The sequence below is a fragment of the Muscardinus avellanarius genome, assembly GCF_963383645.1.
Source record: "Muscardinus avellanarius genome assembly, chromosome: 5".
Classification (NCBI taxonomy): domain Eukaryota; kingdom Metazoa; phylum Chordata; class Mammalia; order Rodentia; family Gliridae; genus Muscardinus; species Muscardinus avellanarius.
Genome location: NC_137790.1, coordinates 50,456,336 through 50,473,074, shown reverse-complemented (window position 1 = coordinate 50,473,074; position 16,739 = coordinate 50,456,336). Strand labels below are relative to the sequence as shown.

Below are 16,739 nucleotides of genomic sequence, written 5' to 3'. Positions count from 1 at the left end.
GAACCCTTCTAACTCTGGGCTACACTCCCAGACCTATTTTATATTTTATTTGGAAACAGGGTCTCTTAAGCCAGCGAGGCTGGCTTCAAACCTGCGCCAATCCTCCTGTCTCCGCCTCCCGAGCGTGGGGATTAGGAGCGTGCGCCACCATGCCCGGCAGGAAATCTTGATTCTGCCACCACTCCACCCAATTCCTCTGAAAATGACTGTGAAAAGTAAACCCTGCTGAGCCCATTCTTTGGATTTGTTATATGGCAGTTGGCTTCTCTATAGTAAACAAGATAGTCAAATAAGAGATTAAAGGTAGGAATAAAAGACCAACAGCCTAAAGCAGGTAGAGACACAGCCCTGAGTCTATAACGTTCCCACAGCCATGTCCAGTCCGGGCAACTTCCCTGTCATGTATCTGGTGCAGGGAACCAAAGGGCCAGCTCAGAAGCTGCCCCTGTAAGGAGGAGCAAACACAGCGGGAGGTGGGTGGGGTTGGAAGAGGCAGAATTTGTAAAAACAAACAAACAAACAAACAAAACTTTATGCTTTGAATAAAGGGAAAAACATTTCTCCTTAGCCAAAGCCATGTAATCTGGGCACTTTCCAGCATAAGCCATTTATCTTTGCTTAGTTGGCTTTCTTTACCGTATCTGTGAAATTCCTTTTTCATGCAGTTAGACTTTGTTATGAGAAAGGACCAGCCACTGCCTGTATTCCTGGGGATCTACCTAGTTCTGCTTCTTTACTTGGGACTATGCCTTTAGGTGCAATCATCCCAATATCTAAAACTCAATCAATCTCTCAGTATTAGCTGTAATGTATGAAAACATACAAAGCTTTCAATCCCTATATTGTGCCGATAAGGAGTTCCTGTGATAGTATGAGGCTGTTTCCTTAAAGCCAAATGATCTGTACAATTTTATTTGCTCTAAAAATTTATCAAGTTAGAATCAGTTCATCTACTTATCTAATATATATATCAACCTAGATAACATCTTATTTAAATTTTTATAGTTATAGATATTTCCTTTTTATTTCATCTACAATAATTTTTTAATTATATGAATTTGTAACTCCAAAGAATTATGACTAGAGTATGCTTTGTATATCAACTAGAGTATGCTTTGTATATCAACTATTTTTATAATATTATTACTGGATGTTAACAAATTATTGGTTATCTTTCACAAGATATAGGACTTACAATAATAATTTTTATGGACAAGGACCATATTTCTTTAGCCACAGTCTTTCCTAAATAGAAATAAATCCATATTTAACCATTGAGAAATTGTTTAAACATTAGACCATTTGCCCTAATTGACTACTTCATTTTTTCCATTTTTGTTTACTTTTAATGTTATTAAATGCCACTTGATTTCAAATGTGATTGTTTACTTAAAAGTCATATCATTTTACAGGACTAATAGTGAAACATAAACTTAAAAAGTGTAAGATTATATATATATAGTTTTTAATATATATATATATACATATATATGTATATATATATATGATTCCTAGATAATCAAAAACTATGATTCCTAGAGAAAACTATGATTCCTAGAGAAATTCTAAACTTATAAAGAAAGTGCCTAGATTCACTTTGAAAACCCTGGAAAAATTATCTAATTTATTGACTCAAGCTGGGTATGGTGGCACACATTGTAATCCCAGTATTCAGGATACTTAGGAGGATTGTGGTTCGTGGCCAGCCTCAGCTACTTAGTGAGATCCTTTTCACCTCTATGAGACCTTGTTTCAAAATAAAGAATAAAAATGAGGCTGGGGGTATAGCTCAGAGGTAGAATACCCCTGGGTTTCATCCCTAGTAGAGCCCCCCCAAAAAAATTATTGGGTCAAATTAGAGAAGATGGACAGTAGAGTTCCAAGTACTAAAGGTCTGGGTTAATGCTAAGAGGGATATCACATAGTTGACAAGAAATGTCTCAAGCCAAAGGTAGTTGCTTTGATACGTAATTGACTAGATTTTCACATAAATTGTGCTTTTGATGACTAAGCAGCACTTGAATCTCCCCAATTAGAATCTTTAAAAAATTTTGTGGCCATATTTTCATAACAAAACTTGAGGATAATGATTAATAAAAAACATCACTAATAATAAGTACTACCTGTTGAGAAATGATGCAAAATACTATTGGGTATTTTCAGTATGTTCCTAAAAATATTCCCCCAAGCAGCACTGCGAAGAACTATTATTAACATTCTACAGATGGGAAAGCTAAAACTAAATTCAAGGCAAGGAGCTTGGTTTGGCTCTTCCCTTAAGCCATGTGGTTTTCATTTTTTAAAAACTCAATTTTAAGCCGGGCGTGGTGGCGCACGCTTGTAATCCCCACACTTGGGAGGCAGAAACAGGAGGATCGCGCAGGTTCGAAGCCAGCCGTACGTGCTGGCTTAGGAGACACTGTTTCCAAATAAAAATGTAAAAATAGGTCTGGGAGTGTCGCCCGGAGTTAGAAGGGCTTCCAGGAAGTACCACCAAAAAAAAAAAAAAAAAAAAAAAAAAACCCCTCAATTTTAGCCGGGCATGGTGGCACACGCCCGTAATCTCAGCATTCGGGAGGCTGAGACTGGAGGATCATGGTTCACAAACAGCCTCAGCTACTTAGGGGGGCCCTCCACAACTTAGTGAGACCCTGCATCAAAATAAAGTATAAAAAATTGGGCAGGGGGTGTAGCTCGGAGGTTGAATGCCCCTGTAAATAAGGAGGTTCTATCCTTACTACTGCAAAAAAAAAAAAAAAAAAAAAAAAATCTCAATTTTGCTTACTTTTTTTAAACAACTTCCATCTTTTTCATCTAGCAAATATCCCTACACAGCTGAGGAAAAGATACAAAATGGAGGGACTTGAATTTAGAATCCTTCTCCCACCTCTATCAACCCTTTCCACTCTCTGATAGAATAGAGAGACAACAGATCAAAAAGAAGTCAGAAGTCAAATGTGGTGGTACATGCCTGTAATCTCAGTATTTGGGAGGCTGAGGCAGGAGGATCACATGTTCAAGGCCACCTTGACAATTTAGCAAGACCCTCAGGAACTTAGGGAGACTCCATTCCAAAAAAAAAAAAATTAAATGGGGCTGGGAGTATTACTCACAGGTAGAAAACCTCTGGGTTCAATCCCCAGTACCCCCCCCACACACACACAGGAATCTAATATTGACTTAATTATCATTAATTTGTGCTTTAATTTCTGAACTGAAGGTGTCCAGATACAGTGGCCACTGTCCTCTAGTTTAATTTGGGTTGGTTGGAAGGATGATCATTATAAAATTGTTCAGAAAGAGTGATCCTCCTTTGGGGGTTTTAAAAATATACTATTAAGCCAGGTGTGGTGGCGCACACTTGTAATCCCAGCGCTTGGGAGGCTGAGAAAGGAGAATCACACAGGTTCGAAGCCAGCCTCAGCAGCTTAGTGAGACCCTATTTCCAAATAAAATATAAAATAGGGCTGGAAGTACACCCCGGAGGTAGAAAGCCCTTGGGTTCTACCCTTAGCACCACCAATAAGTAAAAAATAAATAAATAAATAAATAAACAAATAAACAATTAAAAATCTTCCCCCAATGGCCTTATTGTGTTCTAGTTTGGATTTTATTTCCAGTATTTACCTCCTACTTTTGGTCTTAATGCAATAGCAGGAATCCCTCTCACAACCTGAAGTTCTCTTCAGTCTGACTTTCTATGTTGCCCAGCTCCTGTGTATTTCTCTATTCTAATGAAGCAACTTAAAATGCAGTGTTGTTTTGTTGCTCGTTTGTTTTTTAGATCTCTCTGTCATCCTGTCACATGCATTAAGTTAAAACCCAACTTAGAACAGTGAAAACCATTAAAAAAAAAAGCTCTGTAAATTATTATAATTTCTTATCCCGAAACTCTCCTTTTTTTGTTTTGTTTTGGTGGGCCCTGCAAGTTGATAAAAACATACCTTTTGGTGAAAGTTATACATCTCTTTATGCAGATTTTAGGTGTGGGTTTTATTTAATATGAAGAAAGCTATCAAGGAGCCATAACCTATATATGCTATATATAAAAAAATCCTCCTAATTCTATAATTCCAAATAACGAAAAATAAGAAAGCAGTTCATTATTTGGTTAACTGTTGCTTTCTAATGTGCTTTTAAGCTCAATTAGTTTTTTTTTTTTTCTTTTGCATCAGTATCACATATTCAGTGGCCTTAAGTACCACCCCTCATACAGGGCCTTCCTCCAAGCTGTGATTCCTGAAACTGGCAGACTATCTGACTTACCTTACAAAATCACAGGAGGATCACAATCTTTTACAGTGACCAGGCCTTCCTCTGCCTTACTCAAGGGAAAACAGAAATTGTCACTAAGCAACTCCCAAAATGCTTTGAGGGCCTTTGTCATCTAGGGACTATCCCCATCTGGAAGTTGCTGATGAATGAGGTCGAGATGTCTCTAGAACTGCAATCTCAATCTCAGTTACTCATGTTTAAGTGAGCAACTTTGCTATGCTATCAGCTTCAAGAACAATTAAATCATCTCAGGCATATTTGTTTGCTCCCCCCCACCTTTCAGAATATGAAGTTATATCCAGAGAAAATGGGTCATTCAGTGGAAAGAACAAGTCCATTCAAGTTACAAATCAAACCTTCTCCACAGTAGAAAATCTGAAACCAGATACAAGGTAAGCCCCAGCGCTATTCCAGGTAAATTCTAAGAGTGCACAACTCTCCACCACTACAAAGAAATGAAATGACCACATCTTCTGCATCTTAAGGAATCATTTAGTTTGTGTTTCACTTTCTCTATAAAACACTATATAATCCTGGGGTCATCTTTTGAAAATAGACAAGTCATCAGTGGGGAGAGACAGCCAACAAGATGGTCTTTTAAGTCATCAACCTGGCTGACAATGTAACAAAATAAAAGTCCATTGGTGTCAACTGTTGATAGTAAATACTAACATTTAGAAGAGAGGTCTATGTATTGGATATAACTGGGCTGTGCATTGTATAGACTAGATCAAAGCACCAGGGAATTTAACCCTCATGCTGCAGTGGGGAGGGCCAAGGAGTGGAAACCATGAGGCAAAATGAGATGTAACTTTTTAGTGGAAAATAGAGTTTTGACAATGGAGTTGTCTATTTTAACAGTATTCTATAATAACCTTTCCGAGTATTCCTTATTATATGTTAATATCAGGTCATTCATAGTACTGTAGAGTTTTGTGATTCTTCTTTAAATATAAACCAAAACCCTGAGTTTTTCGATTCATTTAATTACTGAAAGAAAAATCAGGACCTCAGACATTTCTGATAATGTAGTAGGGAACTTCCAAGAGACCAGTTCCTTTTTTTCACGTGTCACTGCTTACACCTCTCTTGCTGTCCATTGGCTGAACTGAATTGTGTATTGATAGTAAAGAGAGACTATTTTGTCTCTGGTACTAGGAAGATTCACCTAATCTCTTTAGGTAAAAAGAAGCATCTCGTTCATTATAGGTGGTATGCCGTGTATGAAAGTCAATCCTATACTGCAAAATTAACAGTTCTTCCACAAATGTGACTTTATAAAAGTTTTCTCTTTTGAGCTGTAGCATGGGAAATTTTGAAACTGCTACTTTTAAAAAAAGATTTAAGTTAGTCGAAAGTAAACATAGATTTCAATATTTCAGTAAAAGACCACTTGGCTCTGTTTCCAGAGAGAGAGAGAGAGAGAGAGAGAGAGAGAGAGAGAGAGAGAGAGAGATTTTACCATCATATATTTTAAGGAAAGAGTAAAAGAGAGAAAACAACATTTAATTTGATCTTTTTATTAGGTAGATTTGTGCTTATGACACATGGATGGTTTTCCTCTCAGTTTCCTGCTTTTTATTTAACTTAGTAAAAAGCGACCTGTGTAGTACAATATCTTCATTGAAAGGCATGCAATTTCCAAATGTGCATTGTGTTCCTTTTCTGAATTGGGCTACCCTCAGACCTTCTCACAGTGCACCTATTAGCTCACAATCAAAATATAGCACAGTTATTCCACTGACTTGTTTGTAAAAGGTTTGAGTTTCCATTCAGCTAGCGTTTATTAAGTGTCAGTGATGTGCTCAGCAGTGTGCTTAGTGTTGTGACTACAAACACGAATCAACATGGCACCAAGAGGCTGTTAATATCCAGAGTTCTATGCAAAGTGGCGAGAGCCCTGGTAAAAGTGTGGCCAAGGTGCTTTGGGAGCCGAGTGAACAGCACTCTACAAAGTCTGGGGGAATTAAGATGCTTTCCTGGAAATGGTAGACATTTGGACTGAGGCTTGAAGAGTTAATAGAAAAAGCCACAGAGAATAGCGTGGGTCAATGCACAGATGCAAAGTCTAAATTATAACTGTTAAAATCCCTGCAGTACTGGGATTTTCTAATTGAATAACTAGGATATACTAGTTTCTGAAAGAGTTACTATAGCTACTAGGCAATATGTACAATTCATTTATTTTAGTAGCATCTTCTGTCATGTGGTCTGACAAAAATCATAAAAGACATTTGAGCCAGGCGTGGTGGCGCATGCTTGTAATCCCCGCGCTTGGGAGGCGGAGACAGGAGGATCGTGCAGGTTCAAAGCCAGCTGCGCTGGCTTAAGAGACCCTGTTTCCAAATAAAATATAAAATAGGTCTGGGAGTGCAGCCCAGAGGTAGAAGGGTTCCATCCCCAGTACCACCAAAAAAAAAAAAAAAGACATTTGAAAACAGAGGATAATCCAATGTGGGTGGAGTAGAGTTTGTTGTTAGAACATGTAATCCAGAATATGAAGGCAGATTGGAAATTTACAAACTAGTTTTGGGTCAGAAATTATAAATGGTCATACATTATTGCATAAACAAAATGACAGTGGACTATTTTTCCTTTTGGTTTTCATGGTGAAAATCAACCTTTTCCTGCCTTTTAATGACTTAATCAGGTTTTTATCTACTGCAGAAGCTCAAAAACTCAGCCCAACAAGGGGCCATACAGCAGCTGTTTTGCTAATGGTAGAAGCTGGCTCCACATGTGGCCTTAGATGTCATTGTCCACAGAAAGTAGAGCCACATGGCCGCCCTGGGCCACCTGGGTGCAGCTCTAAAGGCAGTGTGGGACTTCCACAGAGCCATGCCTGAAGGCAGCTGCAATGGCTGTGGTCACATATGTGCACAGGGAAGAAGAGTCCTAACTTTTCCATCAAGAGAGACAAAAGGGATTTGTTAATTTTGGCAACCTCCTATTTCTTTTCCTTAGAGGACCCATCTCTCCCAAAGTAAAGTGTAGAGATGAGTCAATATTTACTTCTCAGTTACTTCTTCCCTGTGAAATCTCTCCTGCCCTCTAATCACTCAAGAATCCCAATCCTTTCTCTCTTTAGGCAACGTGAGGCTCTTGTTGAACTAATAGAAAAATATTTGGAAGAGCCTCTCCTATCTGGAGCAAACCACTTTGTCTACAAGACCACTGCTTTTTTTAGTTCCAGGAATAGAGGGACTGATCAAATATGTTTTAATAAGTCTTGCACCAAAGCTTACAGTTCCTGTAAGCATTATCTTCCAGCTCAAATTCCTATGAGCACCAAGCCCATGCAGGATGTCATAGAGAGAACTGGAACTGAAAATACTAAAACCTCCATCAGTCCCATGACAGAACTGTTCCAGTAACCACTTTCCTTTGACTTTGTCTGCAGTCTGCACTCTGTTTTCAGATGAGTTTATTTCAGAACACATTTTGATAATGTGTTGAAGGGCCAGGTTGTTTCTGATGAGCTGGTTGGTGATAAGGATGAACACACATTTAGACTCTCACTATACACTAAAGAGGCCCCTAAATCCTTGTTCCAATGAGCCCACCCCTCTCCTCACTTCACTGAAAAACTGAAGAATCTGTTGTGCATTCCAGACTTACATGTGGTCAGGCCATTTCCTATGGAAAATGTACTCTTGTCTGGTAATTGAGATAAATCAAATTCACTTAATCTGCTCAAGTACTTTTATTGACCCCTTTGGCACAGGGGAATTCGGGATGAGAGTCCTTCCTCTTAGAGTAAACCTACCAAAGTGGCAACACAACTGTCTGGAATTCTTGTTTATGTTGTTTGATTTAATATAGTGCTGGCACTGCAGGTTAGTTGGGATAGAGGCAGCAACTTCTTATAAACTGTAAATCTGGCTAAATGAAACAAACGTGGAATATCCATTATGCCTTTTTTTCATAATTTTTGTGAAATCCTGGTCTGCAGTTTCTCTATTAACTTTTCAACATCTCTTTTCATGGGCTTTGTAGAAAGAGGTAAAAGAAGTTGCCAAAGCATCAGGCATTTTATTTAGTTTTATTGTAGGTGTGGGCAGCAGAAGAACAATTTCTTCCTTGTTAAAGAAGAAAGAAATTGAGTTCATTGCTCAGTTTAGCAACTTTTCATCAGGCAAAAGAACAGCTCTTTAAGTGCATGGAACCCCATCAGTCTATAAAGAGGGCCATTCTTCCTCAAGCATTGCCATATACTTTTTATTACATTTTCTCTGAATTCTTTAATATCCAGGGAGTGGATGAGAGAAAGTCAAGGCAGTGCTACAGAATTAGAAGTGCAGCCCAACTCTGGAATGTCTAATCCCCTCAGAAACAAGGAACCCAAGAAATGTCCTATGGGGCAGAACAGCAGTTAGTTTATGGTCCCTCAGGATTGCTAATTCCCTATTCTCCCTTCTGACCATGTACCTGGTGGTTTTTTTTTTTTCTTATTTTTGTTTTGTTGTTGTTGAGACAGGTCTTATTAGGTTTCCCAAGCTAACCTCAAATTCTTGATCTTCCTGCCTTGGCCTTGAGTAACTGGGATACTATGTGTGCACTGCCATGATGGGCTCTGCCCTTGACGAAGGGTTGGTTTATGCTCTAAGTATCTGCTCAGCTTCTGCTCCTTACCTAAATTCCTAAATCTGCACGGTGGATTTTCATGTGACAGGTCTCCAGAAATACTATAGACTCGCAAAGACCTTGGCAGTCAACTTACACAAACTTTTTATTTCCCTGTCCCACTTTACAAAAGTTGTCTCTCTCTCTTTCTTTCTTTCTCTCCCTTCCTCTTTCCTTCCCTCCCTCCCCTTCCCTCCTTCTCCCTTTTTCTCTCTCGTATTCTTCTTTTCTATTTATTTTCCTCTGATGAAAACCCCACCTAAACAGAATTCAGATGTTTCAAGGCTACACGCTAGGGGTAAAATCAGCTAGCCAAGCAATTGTTTAGCCACAGGGTAGCTTTTCCATATTAAAAAAAAAAAGTTTGCTTTTTATGAGGTTTATGAGGCTTTTGTTAGACCAACTTTTAAAGCCTATAGGAAGTATATTACTAAATTGTTCTTCAAAGTACAAAACTGCAAATCAGCTCTATAGTGTGCACAAAAATAGAAGGGAAATGTTATAGAGAGGAACAAAAGCAGGCAGGGAATGACAGACAGAAGTATCTGCTCCAACTAGACACTTGAGGCTCTACCTCCTCTCCATGGCTGGAGAAATCAGGGTGAAGCTGGATCTCGCAGAGTAGACGTTCTGTCTCTAACAGTCTAGCTCGTGAATCGCAGGTCACACTTTTTGAAACCCTCAATTTTCACTTTCCAATGAGTTCATGTATTAATTCTTATGCTAATTTTCATAGTTGCACACAAAATCATTCATCTCAAACTCTACCCTCTATTATCTGTAGAAAAAAATGCCTTCTAGAATTTTCAGTAAAGTCTCTAACTTTTCTTTTCCCCATTCTATGAATTTGGCAGTAGGCAGATTCATCCACTACACTTTCAATCTTCCCTATAACTCACTGGTGATGCCCTTATTATAATCAACTTCAGAGTCAATATGTTGACATCAAAGAATTCTACATTGAGAATTCTGTCAGTAGGGTTTATCAAATTCCCCAGCAAAGAAAAACCCTTTAAAAAATCCTCCACAGATACTAGCAATAGTTATAATTGCTTACTAAGTATAAGACACCTTGATTTTACATATATTACCTCCTTCAATCCTCACACAGCCTCACAGATATTTTTATATCCTTGTGTGGTTATAATTACTATAATTACTATAATTAATAGCACCCTCACAAATAGTATAAATCTCATTTTATGTATGAGGAACCATGGCTCAGAAAGGATAGTTAACAGCTGGGTTGCTGGGTGTACTTGGGAGGCTGAGACAGTTTCTCAGCAGGTTCTAACCAGCCTCGGGTACTTAATGAGGCCCTCTGCAACCTAGTGAGAACCTGTTTCAAAATACAGAATAAAAATTAGGGCTGGAGTTATAGCTCGGAGTTAGAATGCCCCTGTGCTCAATCCCCAATACCACAATAAATAAATAAATAAATAAATAAATAAATAAATAAATAGTTAATTTATCTTTAGATCACCTATTAGCAAACTGTGAACCCATCTTTCTGGCTCCAGAAACCATGTCCTTAAGCACTGGCCCATGCTGCTTCCTGCTAGGGATGTGTGAGAAGACTCTTTCTGTTGGGATCCACAGGGACCCAGGAAGAGCCAAGCTTGGCATTCTGTGATGGGTGTTATTTGCTTGAAAGTTTGACTGCAGTTGTCATCTGGATGGTACTCCATTTAGACACTCACTCATTTTGCTATATAGTATGTCTTATAAATAGCTTTTTAGTTTTCATTTTTATCTGAAACATATGTATATGATTTGTGCTATGGCTTGTCTCCTCCTGAAATCATGATAGAGTTTAATCCCCATGGTGAGGTACTGAAAGGGTTGAAACTTTCTGACTGTGATGATTGGACATACGGCCTTTGGGAAGTGATTAGGATTAGATAAATGTATCAGGATGAAGCCCCATGACTGACTCCTAGTGGCTCTATACTTAAAGACACTCCCTATCTCTTGACACATGACACTCTGCCAGTGAAAACGCCATCACCAGATGTGGCCACCAGGCTTTGTACCTCTAGAACCATGTGCCAAAATAAACATCTCTTCTTCAAAGTAGCCTACATCAGGTATTTTGTAATAGTGACAAAAATAGATGTAACCAACATACTCCCAGCTTAAAACAGTTTTATAACTCCAATACTACATAAGCAGTTCCACTCTACTCTTAAATTATTTCCCTGAGGCAAACCTTTTTGTTGTTACATTAATATATTCAAATCATCTCTTTGTTCTCTGTATTGTTTTTTTTTATGGCAACATCTCTTCTGGAATCCCTTGCCATCATTTTTTGCTTATGACAAATCACTTATTCTCTTACTTTGTGGCTTTTGAAGAAGCATGACTTGAGAAAAATTATGAAAGATGGGATTTTTGAGTCCTTAAAATTTTTAAAAAGTTTCCATTTTACTTTGATACTATTATTTACCTGGGCACATATTTTAAGATAAAATCGTGATCAAATAGGCATTGTTCAACTTTACTTTTTTTTTCTTCTAACTTCCAGTGTTACTATTAAGAAGTCAAATGTCATTCTGATTTTGATTTCTGATTGGGAGTCATTTTGTCCTCAGTTTTGAGGATTTTGACTTTATCCCGTAGTGCTCTGAAATTGTGCATCTCATGTGCTTTAATCCATTTTCTTTTCCTTTTTGTTTTTCTGGGATCAGAGTAGGCCTTTTCAATCTAGAACCTCACATTGGTCAGTTCTGGGAAATTTCTTGTGATGTGATTTCTGAGATAATTTCTTACCATCCTTTCTCTGTTTTGGGATTATTTCTGACCATCCTTCTTTTCTACAATTCCTACTAGTTAAGTACTATATTCTCTGGAATTAACCCCCAATTTTCTTTTTTTTTTTTCTTTTTTCTTTTTTTTTTGTGGGTCTGGGGATGGAACCCAGGGACATTCGACCTCCAAGCCACACCCCCTGCCCTATTTTTTTTTATTCTTTATTTTGAAACCTGGTCTCACTGAGTTGCGGAGGGCCTCACTAAGTAGCTGAGGCTATCCGCGCACCGTGATCCTTCGGTCTCAGCCTCCTGAATGCTGGGATTACAAGCATGCTCCACCACACTCGGCTAACCCCCAATTTTCTTATCTTCTTTTATTTTGTATCTCTGACTTTTTGTTTTGATATTTGTAGAATGTTCTTAACATTATCTTCTAAAATTTCTATTTAAAGTTTTACTTTTTATTTAATTTCAAAGAAAATTCTTGTTTGCTAAAAAAATTAAATAGCATTCTATACTTATTTCTTAAGTACAACCAATACTTTCTCTGAGACATTACTCTTAGAGACCTATCGTTTCATTATTCTACAAACAAAATATGTTTTGGGGAAAGATTTTGCCACCACATTTTTGTTGTTGTTGTTTACATAGACTTTAATCAGCCAAAAATGTCCTCATATTGTTAAACTTAGTTTAAAAGTATTTGTTAACAACTTGTCAATTATCATAAAATGCTGGCAAAAAAAACCCAGAAAAAGTAGCTTATGAATATTTTTGGCCATGCTACAAACTAGGCTTAAGTGTAAATAACTGTGAAATAAAAAGAAAGGGAGATGATTCCAGCAATCAGCTTTGGCCATGGCACAGGGCTGTTGGCAATGGCCTGGAATGAATGTGAAATGCATTTCCACTTGAATTAAATTCCAGATGCCTGTGATGATTTTTTTTCTTCCATTTTCATTTAACTAGTTTTGTGGGTTTTGTTTTGTTGATGGTTTTATTTATTTATTTTTGAAGCCACGAGGCCTCTTAGGAAGAATTTAATTTGTGAAAATATCCTATGTATATGTTATTTATTTAAATGAATGACATAGGTGCTTTGACATCAGCATTTTCTTGTGGTAAATTACAATGATGTCTTACATTTGTTTGGTTGACAAAATGCTTTCATTTGCATTCACTCATTTAAAACCCTAAAGAAAATTCTCATTTCACAAAATTTTGAAGTTTGGGGAAACAAAGACAGTAATAGTGTGGTGGGTAAGGGCCTTATTGTTCTCAGCTAAAAACTAGAATAATCTGAGCATGGTGGCACAGGATTGTAATCCTGGTACTTGGGAGGCTGAGACAGGAGGATCACAGGTTTGCAGTCAACCTCAGCTATTTAGTGAGGCCACAACTTAGACCTTGTTTCAAAATAAGGAATAAAAAATAGGGCTGGGAGTATAGCTCAGAGATAGAATGCTCCTAGGTTCAATCCCCAGTACCCTCCAAAAAAGAAAGAAAGCTAGAATAATACTTATATCTCAGTGTGTGTATGTGTGTGTGTGTGTGTGTGTGTGTGTGTGTGTGTGTTAACTTATGCAGAGTGAATAATGCATCTGTTGATGTACATCTTGGCTGGTTCCATAGTTTGGCAATTGTGAGCTTGTTCAGCTCTGAACACACATATGCATGCATTAGTTTGGTTTCCATTCTTTTTGGGTAGATACCCAGAAGTGGTATTGCTGTATCATATGGTAGGTTTGTTCCCATTCTTCTGAGGATCCTCCATACAGTTTCCAAAGTGGTTGCACTAATTTGCAATTCCACCAACAGTGTATTAGAGTTTTCACTTCTTCATATCCTTGCCAGCATTTGTGGTTGTTTGTGTTTTTAATGAATGCCATTCTAGTTGGAGTTAAGTGAAATCTCAGGATAGTTTTGATTTGCATCTTTCTGATTGCTAATGATGTTGACCTTTTTTCATACATTTATTGGCCATTTGAATTTATTCTTTGTGAAGTGTCTATTTAGTTCACTTGCCCATTTTTGATTGATTGTTTAGTCCTCTATTAGAGGAATAGTTGGAAAAAATTTCTCCCATTCTGTCGGTTCTCTGTTGAGGTTCTTGATAGTTTACTTTGCTGTACAGAAGCTCTTCAGTTTAATGCACTCTCATGTATTGATCCATCTTTTAGTTTCTTCCGCCTTTGGAAGATGTCCATAGACAGATGAATGTATCACAAAACTATGGAATATGTACACAATGGAATTTTACTCAGCCATAAAGAAGAACAAAATTACATCATTTGCAGAGAAATGGATGGAACTAGAAAACATTATGCTAAGTGAGATTAGTCAGTCACAAAAATTAATCAGATGCTCTCCCTAATATGTGGAAGCTAGGGAGAAATGGGTCATAGGAGGAACTCTAGATGAAGAAGGAAAAACTATAGAGAGCAAATAAGGTGACCTAATGAGGAGATGGAAGGGGAGAAGAGGAAAATTCCCTAATGTATATAATACACATTCACAAACATATCAAAGTCAATTACTAAGCCAAAACCAAACATGAGGAGGAAGGGGGGAAAGGGAATGGGTTGTGAATTGGGGAAAGCCTAAATAAGTGATGTGTTCATGTATCCCTTTACCATTTTGTACCCCATTAAGAAAGATGTATGACTACAATGCATCAGTAAAAAATTTAAAAATCTGACATGTACCAAGCACTTAAGTGGTTGCCATTGCTATGACACTATAATCTGTTTTATTATATCTAGTTTTTAGCAGTACTTTAATGTAATACGAGAGTGATTTAAAAAGTAACTCCTTGAGCCTCAGAAACTCTTCTTTCTGTTGCTTACTTGGTACCATCTGTACCAAGCCGAGAAATGCCATCCTTCAGTTTTTCATTTGCTTATAAAATATCTTTTGTGTGTTTTGCGTTCTTATTTATTATCTACTTCTCAAAGATGTAAGTTTTTTATCTTCCAAAAGCCATGGACTCACACAATACTATCAGCTGGCTCTGGTTAGATTTAAATTCACAGTTATTGTGCTGCTAAGTCTACTGCTGGAAGGAACTCAATCTTTAGACAAATGGCAAATCACTTTACTCTTTACATTTCTTAAAAGGATTTGGTCTGCTTATGTATCTTATGTATAAAGTCAATCACTAAGCCAAACATGAGGAGGGAGGGGGAGGGAATGGGTTGAGAATTGGGGAAGGCCTAAATAAGTGATGTGTGCATGTTGCCAAATATATGACAATTTTAGGAATAATTTTTAAGTATAGAATCAAAGGTGTTTAATTTAAATAGACTCTAGGTGTTGTTGTTTGTTTGTTTTTAAATAAAAGATTAAGGACCCAGCCAGTTACAAAACTGATTTACTAAGAAAGAGAGAAGCCTCGGTAGCGCTTGTGTTCTGTGTGATGCACAGCAGACCTGAGTCCCAGGAGTTACAAACAGCCTAGCAAAGAAACTTATTCATAGCTATCTGTGCCCATAGCTTAGTCTAGGAGTTCCTCAGGAATCAGAACTGGTCACAGGAATCAGAACTAGGTCATAAACTCCTGAGGGTCCTTAGAGACTCAGTGGCAGGTGTTAGACAGGAAATAGGCATTTAAAAAATACTTTTATTGGTGCGTTGTAACCATTCATCATACTGAGAATGAAACATACACGCACATAGCACCCTTTGCATTTCCCTTCGGATCCTGCCCAACTCTCTCCCCTTCCACATTCATAATATTAAAATTTGTATTAATAGCTTCACAAATATCTAAGTATTGAACTGATTCCTTCATCATCTCCTCCCTTCCCATATTCCTTTTCATTATTCTACTAGTGTGTCTCCTCATTATTTGAAGTCTCTTTGCCCAGTTTCAAAAGCTTTCAACATATATGAAAGAAAGAAAACATATGACCCTTCACTTTCTGAGACTGGCTAATCTCACTTAGCATAATAGTCTCTAGTTCAATCTACTTCCCTCCAAATAACAATTTTGTTTTTCTATATGGCTGAGTAAAATTCTATAATATGTATATACCACAGTTTCATAGTCCATTCATCTGTTGACAGACACCTAGGCTAGTTTTATAGTTTGGCTATTGTGAATTGTGCTGCCATAAACATGTATCACTATAATATTCTGACTTTAATTCCTTTGGAAAGATACCCAAGGGTGGTGTACTGAGTCTTATAAAGGTTCCATACCCAGTCTTCTGAGGAAACTCCAAATTGATTTCCATGGTAGCTGTACTAATTATAATCCAACAACCAGTGTATAAGGGTTCCTATTTCCCCACATCCTTAACAATATCACTGTATTTTTTTGAGGGGGGTTACTGGGGATGGAACTCTGGGGCATTCTACCTCCCAGCTACACTCCCACCCCTATTTTTTAATTTTTTATTTTGAAACAGGGCCTAAGTCTCTGAGGCTGGCACTGAACCTCTGACCCTCCTGTCTCAGCCTTTCAAATACTGGGATTAAAGTGTGTGCCACCACACCCAGCAACAATATTACTGTATTTTTGATGATTGCCATTCTAGCTGGAATTAGATAGAATCTCTGTGATTCTGATCTGCATTTCCCTGAGGATTAATGATGTTCAACATTTTTCATATATTGTTGGCCATTTATATTTCTTCCTTTGAGAAGTGTCTGTTAAGATTGCTTGCCCATTTTTCAATTGGGTTTTCAATGTTAAGTTTTTAAAGTGATTTTTATAATCTAGACATTAGTCTTCTATCAGAGTAGTACCTGGCAAAAGTTTTATCTCATTCTGTATGCTTTTTTCAGTTTCCTTTGCTGCACAGAAGCTCTTTAATCTCATGACATCCATTTATTGATCCTCTTTTTTTTTATTTCCTGAGTTTTGGGGATGTTATTGAAATCTATACCAAGTGCCTTTATGTTGAAGAGTTGGTTCTATGTTTCATTTTAGTAACTGTAGAGTCTCTGGTTAATTTCTAGGTCTTTTATTCATCTTGAGTTGATTCTTATGCAGGGAGAGAGACTAGGGTCTAATTGTAATCATACATATAAGATAACCAGTTTTTCCACCACTATTTGTTTAAAAAGCTGTCTCTTTTTCCAACATGT

General features: G+C 37.5%; 1 protein-coding gene across 1 annotated transcript in view; it reads left to right on the top strand.

Annotated features, from left to right (window-relative positions):
• The window catches only part of ABI3BP (ABI family member 3 binding protein), a gene marked incomplete at both ends in the record, with an annotated part of 263,992 nt that overhangs the window by 242,022 nt on the left and 5,231 nt on the right, over positions 1 to 16,739 (top strand). Inside the window, one exon of the mRNA XM_080696503.1 lies at positions 4,559 to 4,667. Coding sequence (XP_080552629.1) covers positions 4,559 to 4,667 — 109 coding nt within the window. The remainder of the gene's footprint in view (positions 1 to 4,558; positions 4,668 to 16,739) is intronic.